Source organism: Aulonocara stuartgranti (genome assembly GCF_965226115.1).
Source record: "Aulonocara stuartgranti genome assembly, chromosome: 3".
Lineage (NCBI taxonomy): Eukaryota > Metazoa > Chordata > Actinopteri > Cichliformes > Cichlidae > Aulonocara > Aulonocara stuartgranti.
Genome location: NC_138941.1, coordinates 57,163,953 through 57,177,753, shown reverse-complemented (window position 1 = coordinate 57,177,753; position 13,801 = coordinate 57,163,953). Strand labels below are relative to the sequence as shown.

The window sequence follows — 13,801 nt, the reverse complement described above, 5'->3', positions numbered from 1 at the left end:
TGTTGTGCCAAAAAGTGATTGTCTGCCAAAAACTGATTTCCAATGTTTCTGTGTATTTTTTATGTGTAATATCTTTACGTATGTTCGTAAATAGACTTCGGTGAACAGGGTTTACAAAGGGGTTATATAGAGAATTAAAACAATATCTGTTTTTCAAGTATCTTTACAACTCTCTGCTATTGTACTTACATTATAACCAATCCGGTCCTTTATCCCCACTTAAAATATTTTTACAGAAATATTGTAATATTTGCTGCCATTTCTGCTGTCCTCTTGACCAACTTACTCTTACAAAAGACATTTTTAATGTTAATGAGATTTTTTTTTAACTGGATAAATAAAGGTTATATAAAAGTCACTGCCAAAAACTGATTGCGGCTTCTACCTTGTTACACGAATGTTGTTTGTGGCTCAAGATGACTTTATGTCATCCATGAGGGATGCATTTGACATATGTTTCACCTATTATAGCCCAACAAGTTACTTATAGCAGTTTAAATACGAGCAATCAGTTTTTGGCAAATACCGGAAATCAGTTTTTGGCAGACAATCACTTTTTGGCACAACACCGGCAGCAGAGCAAGAACTCATGAGTGAGGGATTTCAGGAGTTTCAGAGTTTAATTAAAACGCAAGAGAAAACTGCAAAGGCTGCAGAAGCAAGGAGAGAGGGCTGGCAGAAAGTTGCTGACAAATCAAACTCGTAGGTAATTTAATAATAATACTAATAATAATGGATTGGGTTCATATAGCGCTTTCCAAGGCACCCAAAGCGCTTTACGATACCACTATTCATTCACTCCCACATTCACACACTGGTGGAGGCAGCTACGGTTGTAGCCAGGCTGCCATATCGCGCCATCGGCCCCTCTGGCCAACACCAGTAGGCGGTAGGGTAGATCTATCATATGACACTATATTGTCCAATATCATATGAGAGAGTGATATTATACCCCTTATGTCAAACTGAGTGATTTATGGCCCCCCTAATTGATTTATGACCCCTAATAAATTATTCATGAGCTCCGGAAGTAGGAAGTAATTAAGTAATAAAAATATGATATTCATAAAATTATGATATTCATAAAAATATGATATTCATAAAAATATGATATTCATAAAAATATAATTGATTATTTAGAAAGTTTCTTATATATCAAAATAGCATTCTTTTATTTCTTTAAGCAATTAAATTTTTTTTTTTTTTTTTTATGCTCAAAAAACGCCATCTGGTGGCGGGTCAGTGTGTGTGTGTGTGTGCGCGCGCGCCCGCGCGCGCCCGAGGCTGTGTGTCTGGGCGCGCGGGGGCGCGCCCGTGTCTCCGGACCGTGCTCTCTCGGGCTCCGTGCTCATGTGTTTAAAAATGTATTAAACCATATTAAAATTGTTTAGTTAAACTTGTGCTTTTGTAACGTTCAGTATGGCCACAAACACATGCTGCATGCCTTGGGGGAAAACTTTATTTCGATTTATATGCATTTGTAGATTTAGAATAAAACTCATACTCTGAAAGAAATGTTTGATGGAACAAAGGAAACAAGTGTCTTGCTGCTAAACTTTTAAGTCACCATGGTTTAAATGAGAAAGTCTGTATGTAAAACATGAAAAACTCCATATCAGTGATATCTACAAAGGACGATCTGATTTCTTCGTGTCAGCATTGTTCCCACATCATCATAATTAATGTTGTTCCAGGTTCAACATTGCAAGTGACCAATCACCTTCTTGTGACGTCATTCCTTTGCGACTTCGAAATACCCGCCTTCGAGTATTTCGAAATACAAGTGAAGAAGCGAAAAACCGCCGCCTGTCCGCCGAATTTGAAGTCAATTTAGGATACTTTCCTTTAATAAACGGTAAGCATTATACATATGTTCCTCACTTGGCTTGCTGTTTGTTTGCTAGCGATAGGCTACTTGACGACAGCATTAGCTAACCAGTGTTCTCTAGACCAGCGTTCCCCAACTTTTTACTGCGGTCAAGTGAGCCCTCACTTACGAAGTCGCAGTCAAGCTAGCCGCCCCGCCAGCCGCACCTAAAATGTTGTTGCACTACTCTTACGCATATTACGGTATAGGTGCCGACTGGCTTAGAAACGTGTTCTGTCCTGACACTATTTTACTTCACAATCCACTCCCAGTTTTGGTTAATCTCCACTTTCACCCCTGTGATCCACAGCCCAAATTACTGTATGATTCAGAGAAAATTAACAATAAAATTTACCCAATTTACTCAACTATACTTTTAATGTCCTCATCTTTGAGCTCAGATTACAGGAAAACTGAAAGAGGTGACGCAGATATCTCACTGGATTCTGACTCTGGGTGACCCCCACTCTGCACCCTGTGATCCACAGCCAAAATTACTGTACAGTTTTTGAGAAAATTGATAGTAAAATCTTCCCATTTTGCTTTACTGTACTCTACATATTGACATCTTTGATCTCCGATTACAGGAAAACTGTAAGAGGTGACGCAGATATTTCACTGGATTATGAATCTAGGCCATCTCCACTCTTCACCCTGTGATCCACAGCCAAAATTACTGTACGGATTTTGAGAAAATTGATAGTAAACTTTGCACAATTTACTCTACTGTACTTTTAATATCCTCGTCTTTAACCTCAGATTACAGGAAAACTGTAAGAGGTGACGCAGATATTTCACTGGATTATGACTCTGGGTGACCCTCACTCTGCACCCTGTGATCCACAGCAAAAATTACTGTATGGATTTTGAGAAAATTCATAGCAAAATCTTCCCATTTTGCTTTACTGTACTCTACATATTGACATCTTTGGCCTCAGATTACAGGAAAACTATAAGAGGTGACGCAGATATTTCACTGGATTCTGACTCTAGGCTGTCGCCACTCTTCACCCTGTGATCCACAGCAAAAATTACTGTACGGGTTTTTGAGAAAATTGATAGTAAACTTTGCACAATTTACTCTACTGTACTCTATATATTCTCATCTTTGAGCTCAGATTACAGGAAAACTATAAGAGGTGACGCAGATATTTCACTGGATTATGACTCTAGGCTGTCGCCACTCTTCACCCTGTGATCCACAGCAAAAATTACTGTACGGATTTTGAGAAAATTGATAGTAAACTTTGCACAATTTACTCTACTGTACTTTTAATATCCTCGTCTTTAACCTCAGATTACAGGAAAACTGTAAGAGGTGACGCAGATATTTCACTGGATTATGACTCTGGGTGACCCCCACTCTGCACCCTGTGATCCACAGCAAAAATTACTGTACGGATTTTGAGAAAATTGATAGTAAACTTTGCACAATTTACTGTACTATACTCTATATATTCTCATCTTTGAGCTCAGATTACAGGAAAACCATAAGAGGTGACGCAGATATTTCACTGGATTATGAATCTAGGCCATCTCCACTCTGCACCCTGTGATCCACAGCCAAAATTACTGTACAGTTTTTGAGAAAATTGATAGTAAAATCTTCCCATTTTGCTTTACTGTACTCTACATATTGACATCTTTGATCTCCGATTACAGGAAAACTGTAAGAGGTGACGCAGATATTTCACTGGATTATGAATCTAGGCCATCTCCACTCTTCACCCTGTGATCCACAGCCAAAATTACTGTACGGATTTTGAGAAAATTGATAGTAAACTTTGCACAATTTACTCTACTGTACTCTATATATTCTCATCTTTGAGCTTAGATTACAGGAAAACTGTAAGAGGTGACGCAGATATCTCACTGGATTATGACTCTGGGTGACCCTCACTCTGCACCCTGTGATCCACAGCAAAAATTACTGTATGGATTTTGAGAAAATTCATAGCAAAATCTTCCCATTTTGCTTTACTGTACTCTACATATTGACATCTTTGGCCTCAGATTACAGGAAAACTATAAGAGGTGACGCAGATATCTCACTGGATTCTGACTCTAGGCTGTCGCCACTCTTCACCCTGTGATCCACAGCAAAAATTACTGTACGGATTTTGAGAAAATTGATAGTAAACTTTGCACAATTTACTCTACTGTACTTTTAATATCCTCGTCTTTAACCTCAGATTACAGGAAAACTGTAAGAGGTGACGCAGATATTTCACTGGATTATGACTCTGGGTGACCCCCACTCTGCACCCTGTGATCCACAGCAAAAATTACTGTACGGATTTTGAGAAAATTGATAGTAAACTTTGCACAATTTACTGTACTATACTCTATATATTCTCATCTTTGAGCTCAGATTACAGGAAAACCATAAGAGGTGATGCAGATATTTCACTGGATTATGAATCTAGGCCATCTCCACTCTGCACCCTGTGATCCACAGCAAAAATTACTGTATGGATTTTGAGAAAATTGATAGTAAAATCTTCCCATTTTGCTTCACTGTACTCTACATATTGACATCTTTGAGTTCCGATTACAGGAAAACTGTAAGAGGTGACGCAGATATTTCACTGGATTCTGAATCTAGGCCATCTCCACTCTGCACCCTGTGATCCACAGCAAAAATTACTGTATGGATTTTGAGAAAATTCATAGCAAAATCTTCCCATTTTGCTTTACTGTACTCTACATATTGACATCTTTGAGCTCAGATTACAGGAAAACTATAAGAGGTAACGCAGATATTTCACTGGATTATGACTCTGGGTGACCCCCACTCTGCACCCTGTGATCCACAGCCAAAATTACTGTACGGATTTTGAGAAAATTGATAGTAAACTTTGCACAATTTACTCTACTGTACTCTATATATTCTCATCTTTGAGCTTAGATTACAGGAAAACTGTAAGAGGTGACGCAGATATCTCACTGGATTATGACTCTGGGTGACCCCCACTCTGCACCCTGTGATCCACAGCAAAAATTACTGTATGGATTTTGAGAAAATTCATAGCAAAATCTTCCCATTTTGCTTTACTGTACTCTACATATTGACATCTTTGGCCTCAGATTACAGGAAAACTATAAGAGTTGACGCAGATATCTCACTGGATTATGACTCTGGGTGACCCCCACTCTTCACCCTGTGATCCACAGCCAAAATTACTGTACGGATTTCTGATAAAATTAAATCCTATTCCATTACCAAACAAAATGAGTTCATTGAAGTATTTGCTTAACTACAAGAAATGTCTTTCCACACACAATTTAAATTTTTCAAAATGTCATTCACACACCACCTCAAGTATCAACTTCAGTTTTAGACATTATTTATTCAGTGCTTAATCACAACAATAGTCAACTTAAGGCACTTACATAATAAGTTAAACCTTACAATAATACATACAGAGAAAAACCCAACAATCATATGACCCCCTATGAGCAACAGTGGGAAGGAAAAACTCCCTTTTAACAGGAAGAAACCTCCGGCAGAACCAGGCTCAGGGAGGGGCGGCCATCTGCCTCAACCGGTCAGGGTGAGAAATTACATTTCTCAGATTACTACTACACAGTTTAGATACACTCAACAAAAATATAAACGCAACACCTTTGTTACTGCTCCCATTCCCCATGGGATGGACGTAGAGACCGAAAATTCATTCCAGATACACAATATAACCATCCCTCCCAAACAGTGGTCACAAATCAGTCCAAATGTGTGGTAGTGGGCACATCTGCCATATTGAGATAATCCATCCCACCTCACAGGTGTGCCACATCAGGATGCTGATCTGACATCATGAGTAGTGCACAGGTGTACCTCAGACTGCCCACAACAAAAGGCCACCCTGGAATGTGCAGTTTTTTGCGCTATTGGGGGTCTGGGGACCCAGAACTGGTCAGTATCTGGTGTGACCACCATTTGCCTCATGCAGTGCAACACATCGTCGCATGGAGTCTATCAGATTGTCAATTGTGGCCTTTGGAATGTTGGTCCACTCCACTTCAATGGCTGTGCGAGGTTGTTGGATATTCGTGGGAACTGGTACACGCTGTCGTATACGCCGGTCAAGCACATCCCGAACATGCTCAATGGGTGACATGTCCGGTGAGTATGCTGGCCATGCAAGAACTGGGACATTCTCAGCTGCCATCTGCCCTGAACAATGTGAACCATGATTCATCCGTGAAGCGCACACCTCTCCAACGTGCCAGACGCCATCGAATGTGAGCATTTGCCCACACAAGTCTGTTACGGCGAAGAGCTGGAGTCAGGTCAAGACCCCGATGAGGACGACGGGCATGCAGTTGAGCTTCCCTGAGACGGTTTCTGACAGTTTGTGCAGAAATTGTTTGGTTGTGCAAACCAATTGTTCCAGCAGCTGTCTGGGTGGCTGGTCTCAGACGATCTTGGAGGTGAACCTGCTGGATGTGGAGGTCCTGGGCTGGTGTGGTTACACGAGGTCTGCGGTTGTGAGGCCGGTTGGATGTGCTGCCATATTCTCTGAAACGCCTGTGGAGACGGCTTATGGTTGAGAAATGAACATTCAATGCACGGGCGACAGATCTGGTTGACATTCCTGCTGTCAGCATGCCAATTGCACGCTCCCTCATTGCTTGTGGCATCTGTGGCGACAGCCTAGAGTCAGAATACAGTGAAATATCTGTGTCACCTCTTATAGTTTTCCTGTAATCTGAGGCCAAAGATGTCAATATGTAGAGTACAGTAAAGCAAAATGGGAAGATTTTGCTATGAATTTTCTCAAAATCCATACAGTAATTTTTGCTGTGGATCACAGGGTGCAGAGTGGGGGTCACCCAGAGTCATAATCCAGTGAGATATCTGCGTCACCTCTTACAGTTTTCCTGTAATCTAAGCTCAAAGATGAGAATATATAGAGTACAGTAGAGTAAATTGTGCAAAGTTTACTATCAATTTTCTCAAAATCCGTACAGTAATTTTGGCTGTGGATCACAGGGTGAAGAGTGGAGATGGCCTAGATTCAGAATCCAGTGAAATATCTGCGTCACCTCTTATAGTTTTCCTGTAATCGGAGCTCAAAGATGTCAATATGTAGAGTACAGTAAAGCAAAATGGGAAGATTTTACCATGAATTTTCTCAAAAACTGTACAGTAATTTTGGCTGTGGATCACAGGGTGAAGAGTGGCGACAGCCTAGATTCATAATCCAGTGAAATATCTGCGTCACCTCTTATGGTTTTCCTGTAATCTGAGCTCAAAAATGAGAATATATAGAGTATAGTACAGTAAATTGTGCAAAGTTTACTATCAATTTTCTCAAAATCCGTACAGTAATTTTTGCTGTGGATCACAGGGTGCAGAGTGGGGGTCACCCAGAGTCATAATCCAGTGAAATATCTGCGTCACCTCTTACAGTTTTCCTGTAATCTGAGGTTAAAGACGAGGATATTAAAAGTACAGTACAGTAAATTGTGCAAAGTTTACTATCAATTTTCTCAAAAACCGTACAGTAATTTTGGCTGTGGATCACAGGGTGAAGAGTGGCGACAGCCTAGAGTCAGAATCCAGTGAGATATCTGCGTCACCTCTTACAGTTTTCCTGTAATCTGAGCTCAAAGATGAGAATATATAGAGTATAGTACAGTAAATTGTGCAAAGTTTACTATCAATTTTCTCAAAAACTGTACAGTAATTTTGGCTGTGGATGACAGGGTGCAGAGTGGCGACAGCCTAGATTCATAATCCAGTGAAATATCTGCGTCACCTCTTACAGTTTTCCTGTAATCGGAGCTCAAAGATGTCAATGTATAAAGTACAGTAAAGCAAAATGGGAAGATTTTGCTATGAATTTTCTCAAAATCCATACAGTAATTTTTGCTGTGGATCACAGGGTGCAGAGTGGGGGTCACCCAGAGTCATAATCCAGTGAGATATCTGCGTCACCTCTTACAGTTTTCCTTTAATCTAAGCTCAAAAATGAGAATATATAGAGTACAGTAGAGTAAATTGTGCAAAGTTTACTATCAATTTTCTCAAAATCCGTACAGTAATTTTGGCTGTGGATCACAGGGTGCAGAGTGGGGGTCACCCAGAGTCATAATCCAGTGAGATATCTGCGTCACCTCTTACAGTTTTCCTGTAATCTGAGGTCAAAGATGAGGACATTAAAAGTATAGTTGAGTAAATTGGGTAAATTTTATTGTTAATTTTCTCTGAATCATACAGTAATTTGGGCTGTGGATCACAGGGGGGAAAGTGGAGATACACTAAAAATGGGAGTGGATTGTGAAGTAAAATAGTGTCAGGACACAAAACACTGCGTTTCTAAGCCGGTTTTCACCCATACCGTAATATACGTAAGAGTAGTGCAACCACATTTTCGGTGCGGCTGGCGGGGCGGCTAGCTTGACTGCGACTTCGTAAGTGAGGGCTCACTTGACCGCAGTAACTTTTTGGGTGTTTCGTGGCCCGGGGGTTGGGTCAGGCAAAATTGCAGTAGCTTCCCTGATCATTTTACAAACATAAGTGAAGAGAATCTGGACTAAAAGGCCTAGACTTATGGTTGTGTGCTGAATCTATGAATCAAACTATCACCTGGAAACATAATTAACTGGTCCATAGCTGTGAAACTGGACATGAGTTCTTGATTCTATGGAGATTAACAGTAATCCAGAAATTTACAAATTTGTCCCAGGGACATCGCGTAGATGTTGTCCCAGGGACATCGCGTAGATGTTGTCCCTGGGACATCGTGTAGATGTTGTCCCTGGGACATCATGTTAAAGTTGCCAGAGACATACCATATGAAAGTTTAGCTTCTTTTAGCCCCTGTTTGTTTTATATTATTTTATATATATATTTTTTTAATATTATATTTAATATTTACATTGTATTGCAAAAAACCCCACAACAAGTTAAAATGAATTAATGAATATTGACTAATTAAACCTTCGTTATTTTTCCACCAGAAATGGACGACATAATTAGAAGAAGTGTTCTGAATGACGAAAAAAAAAGAACTGGAAAAGACACACAACTTTGTGTGCATGTGTCACAATGCCAGGAGGACCCATTCAGTGTTGTGTTAGAAAAATTGAACTCATTAACCCTTCATGGACATTATAAATGTTTAAATGTTGCCTCAGGTAAAGACAGGAAAAGAGACTATTACAAATTCAACTGCATCAGAGCTGGGAAAAAAAGTCGAAACAGCTACAGAGCAGTGGGCTGTAAGGCCTATGTTTCATTTAAAGTACTCAAATGTTGGAAAGACCACACAGTCATCGTGCAGCGTACATATGATAAGCATGATGGGCATGATCCTTCGGACCCAAAAGACGCACATTTCAACAATATTTCCAGTGATTTGAGGAGGAAGATTGAGGAACTGCTTTCCCTTGGAACTAAGCCAGCCATCATACTAACCGAATGTCATAAATGGGCCAAAGAACATGGACACAGAGATCTTCACAACAGAGAGCATTTTGTCACACCACGTGACATTGACAGTGTTAGAACCTGCATGATGAGGAAGAAGCACTTTAACTGTGGAGACAGTCAAAGTGTACATACCTTACTTAATGGAAAACATCAAGAACATGTTCTCTTCTATTAACCATACACATCTGACCAAGAACTAATGATTGTTTTGCAGACACCTGTAATGAAATCAAACATGGAGAACTATGCAAAACAGTTAGTATTTGTTGACACCACGCACTGCGTTAACCAGTATTCATTTCCCTTATTCACACTTGTTGTAAGAGATGATCATGGGCATGGAGTCCCTGTGGCCTATGCTATTGTCAGCAACGAAAGTCAGAAAACCCTGGAAACTGTTCTTGGAATAGTTTGTGAGCATTTCCCAACTTCCCCGAGGTAAATAATACATTGACAGCTATTGATTTTGAAATAATTCCTTTTCAAAAAAGTTATAACATGCCAGAATCTAATGCTATAGCTGCAGCATGGGCTGCAAAAAACTTTCCTTTCCAGTTGTTAAAGTTATTCCTATAGGCTGTATGCAGTATTTTATATATCTACTTGTGAGTTGAAATGTTTAATTTGGCATTGAAGTGGTGCTTTGAGATAGCAAAAACATTTTCATACTGTTTAATCTCATTTAGTGTTTTCTTTTTTTCTGTAGAGCATTTATGGTTGACAAAGACTTTGCGGAAATAAATGCTTTGCAGAAGGTTTTTCCAGAGTCAGCTATCCTTCTATGCTGGTACCATGTCTTGCAGGTAAACCACATTGTTTTCTTTTCACGTTGTCTAAGATGCACCTGAAACACATTTTTACAACAGGGTCCTGTTGTTATGATTTGCCTCATTGTGATATTCACCTACTCAGGTTAATGAATATAAAGGGATAAAATGTTGAGTGACTATGTCCATCCATTTAAGACCACAGTGCACTCATCTTCTGGTGGCTGCTTCCCAAAGCTCTTTTTGACATTTAAAAATATGTTTGCCTGGTTGATTTCTGTAATGCACAGGTCCTCTTGTCCAGTGAGTGACAAAGTTATTTTTGGACGTCAGCTTTCTTTTATGCTTTTTGTACAGCTGCTCCTCTGTCTCTCTCTCCAGATTAACTTTTTTTCTCTTACATTCACAGGCTGTTAATCGATGGCTTTCAAAATCAGAGTCCGGGGTCCATGGGCTTTCTAACACCCAAAAGAGAAATGAAATCATTTCTTTCTTTTGTAAGCTGAAAGCTTGCACATCTGTAAGTGTAATTTGTCTATTTCACATTTTGATTTCTTGATTACACTATGAGCATAATAACTTTCAGTTGCTAAAAAAAGTTACAGAGAGATACAAAATAGATTTTTGAAACAATTTCTAAAACTGGCTTCTTATCTTGCTTATCAAAACAAGTACTTAAGCTGTGCAGACCATCATTGTGTCACCCACTGTGCAGTAGAACTTGTGAGTGGGATTCTTTCACAGACAGATGCTGAAACCAAATATGCTTATAGGTTTAGTGTTCCTTCTTAGCCATTGTAAGGGAAGAAATAATTGCTTCTTAATACAAAAACACGACATATTATTAATAACTTAAAATTCTTAATGTTATTCAATAAAAGGAAAAGGGCTTCAATACATAATATTAAAGATTTCAATAGGTCTGTTAAATGGATTGAAATATATTCTGTTGCATCCAATTCTCTTAGGAGGACGACTTTAAAGCCACATCAGCAGAGTTCTGCCAGACATTTAAGCAATACCCTTTGGTGTGCCAGTATTTTCAGAAGCACTGGGAAGGCATTGGCCACATGTGGTGTGACTACGGCCGTCGCTTCAGTCACGCTCGTTCTGAAACAAACAATGTGATTGAAAGGTATGATTTATTATTTTGACCTCATTCAATTGTATTGCTGAAAAAAAGATATTATGCTTTAATCCAAGAGGCTAAACTGAGTAGGTTCGTCATGTCATTGCCAGAACAGGTTTTAGGCAAATCCTTTAAATTCTAGCAGCGTTTTTTATGTTATCACAACAAAAAACAGAGTAGGTGGATTTGCCTAAATCAGCTAAACCGGCACAGAGCATTCCTTTATAAAAGACGTGTGCAATAGGTATTCCAATTTTTAAAAAAATAATTTCAGTCTTGATTAAAACTTTAAATTCCTTCAATTACAGTTACTAATCATTTCAAATAACTGTTTTTCAGATTTTTCCACCGCCTGAAATACCAGTTTTTATCTGGCTACAAGAATAGGCGTCTGGATGATCTGATTGAAGTGCTCCTAGGGAAGGCCGACGACTACTTCTCAGTCATAAAAACCCTGCAAGATGTGGGCCGCATGAAAAACAGGTTTGCTGACACCTTGTCTCAAGTTTCAGACTCTGTTTCAAGACTGATGGAAAGTGGTTGGGCTCTTAAAATTACAGTCAAGAACAGCCATGGAGTTAATGCATATCAAGTCCCATCTGAGTCAAGAGAAGACATGGTGTATGACGTCTGCCCTGTTGAGTCCTACTGCAACTGTACATATGGCTTACGAGGACTTCTTTGCAAGCATCTAGTGTTACTTGCAAAATTAGCAGAGGCTGACAATGACATCTATCCAAACATGGAAACAGACATTTCTACCTTGGCAAGAATTGCAGTGAAAGAAAGGCATTACTTTGTACACTGTGAGGACTTGAAAGTGATAAAAATGCCAAGTTTGTTTGGAAATCTGTGTTTTTTTGCATCGGCTGAAACACTTCAGTGCACTTGTTGTACGTTCTCTCACTATAACACATGTGCTTGCCTGAAGGTGGCTTGTAGCCATTTTAAAAAAAAGAAAAACTCTCTGAAAAGTCCTCTATCAACTTTGAATGACACTCCTGTAGTTGAAAGCACAGACAAAAAATGCACAGAAGATGCAGTTGGAAAACTAAATGCTGTTTTAGACACAGTTAAACAGTGGGCATTCATTCCAGAGGGTATTACTCCAATGATAGATGAACTGCATACAAATGTCTTAAAAACAAAACAAGTAGGCAAAAGTATATGCCAGTACGAAATAAAGACGACAGATAATGCACGCAAAATTAGGCCATTGTATTCTAGCAAGAAACGTTCGGCCAGCATCGACATTCCAACAGTCTGTGAAAATGAATGTGAACAGTCGATAACCACTGAAAGAGAGACATCCTCTGGAGAAAATGAAAACCTTTTGGAATACAAAACAAAAAAGAGAAGAGTTAAAGCTAAGTATATGCACAAGTAGACTTTTGTGTGACATTTCAAAGGGACTGCATCCATTACTTCTGTTTATTGAAACCTAAAGCTGAATAGCTGTCTTAACTTTCTGCCAAGGAACAGTTGAAAAGAAATTGTTTGGTCTCTCAAGCAGTTGTTATTTATGTGTGTTATTCATTACTTTGGCTTGGTTGCTGTTTTTGATACAAATTCATCTGTGCCCATTGTAATATTTTCATATGTTACTATTTTTATATTGCTATGCATTATAAATAAAGGATTACTTATTACTATTAAAGGTCTGCATTTGTAATTGTTGGTATTATTTATAAAATATGCGCTCTTAAGTTTTTTGCTCCATAAAACGATACCTGTCACTTTTTGGACATAGAGTATCAGCTGTTGAGAATCCTGGCTCATACAAAATAGAAGTAAAAGGTTTCAACATCCAGCCTTTTTATGATTAAATACAAAGTGTAATAACAGAGTTATTGGGGTGTGATTTTGTTAATAGTTAGTCTTAAGTATAAGTTTAATAGTAATGAGTAAGAAAATATAGCCAGAATAATGGAATGAGACTAACACCTGACCTCACACTGAGATTTGGTATGAAGTGGCATGTTTGTGCTAATGCTGACATTGGGGCTCAGAGTTCCTCTGTGTGTATATATTTGTGAACGTTAACTTGGCTAATGTCCAAGGGTTTGACTGCTTTCCTGTTGGATTGTATCACAAAGAACAGGGATAAGAGCACCAGTGGCCGTGCACACCCTCATCTCTCTCCTTCACCAGATCATTAGTGTTGGAAACCGGCATTAGCTCAGAGTAGATTAGACTTTAGTATAGTGCAAGTGATTTGATTTTATGATTATTTGATTCAGTTTTTTCTGTGTTCAAGCTCAATTACTTTAATAAAATATGTTGAATTCAAACAAATAAATAAACAAATAAACTGTGGACATTACCCTTTTAAACCTTTCTGAAACAAGACAGGTAAAAACCAGTGTATAAAAGTTTACATAGGTATAAATAGCTCTAACACTTTACTCCAGCCTGGCGTCCACACATGTGGACATCACATTTTGGGTTATTTAGACCAAAATACTAAATCTTGATCAACAAGTGCCTGATATACAGTTATGAGGACATTATACTGCAACTGTTCTATCGAAATTTCAAATTAATGTCCTCATATGTGGCTCTCATTTTTCTCAGAAACAAAAATTTGGTAAAAAAAA

At 38.9% G+C, this 13,801-nt stretch overlaps 1 protein-coding gene across 2 annotated transcripts; it reads left to right on the top strand.

Moving 5' to 3' along the window:
* The first annotated feature begins 1,668 nt into the window (after positions 1-1,668).
* Positions 1,669-13,345, top strand: LOC309701820 (uncharacterized protein). Of its 2 annotated transcripts, none has more exons than XM_082526090.1 (5): positions 1,669-1,855; positions 10,015-10,111; positions 10,485-10,595; positions 11,044-11,210; positions 11,544-13,332. In XM_082526090.1, the coding sequence occupies exons 2-5, from the start codon at positions 10,022-10,024 to the stop codon at positions 12,589-12,591; spliced, it is 1,416 nt and encodes a 471-aa protein (XP_082382216.1). In that variant the 5' UTR covers positions 1,669-1,855; positions 10,015-10,021; the 3' UTR covers positions 12,592-13,332. The 2 variants fall into 2 exon arrangements, with proteins under 2 accessions (XP_082382216.1, XP_082382215.1); XM_082526089.1 differs by lacking the exon at positions 1,669-1,855 and adding an exon at positions 9,490-9,746 and having other exon boundaries at positions 11,544-13,345.
* The last annotated feature ends 456 nt before the right edge of the window (positions 13,346-13,801 follow it).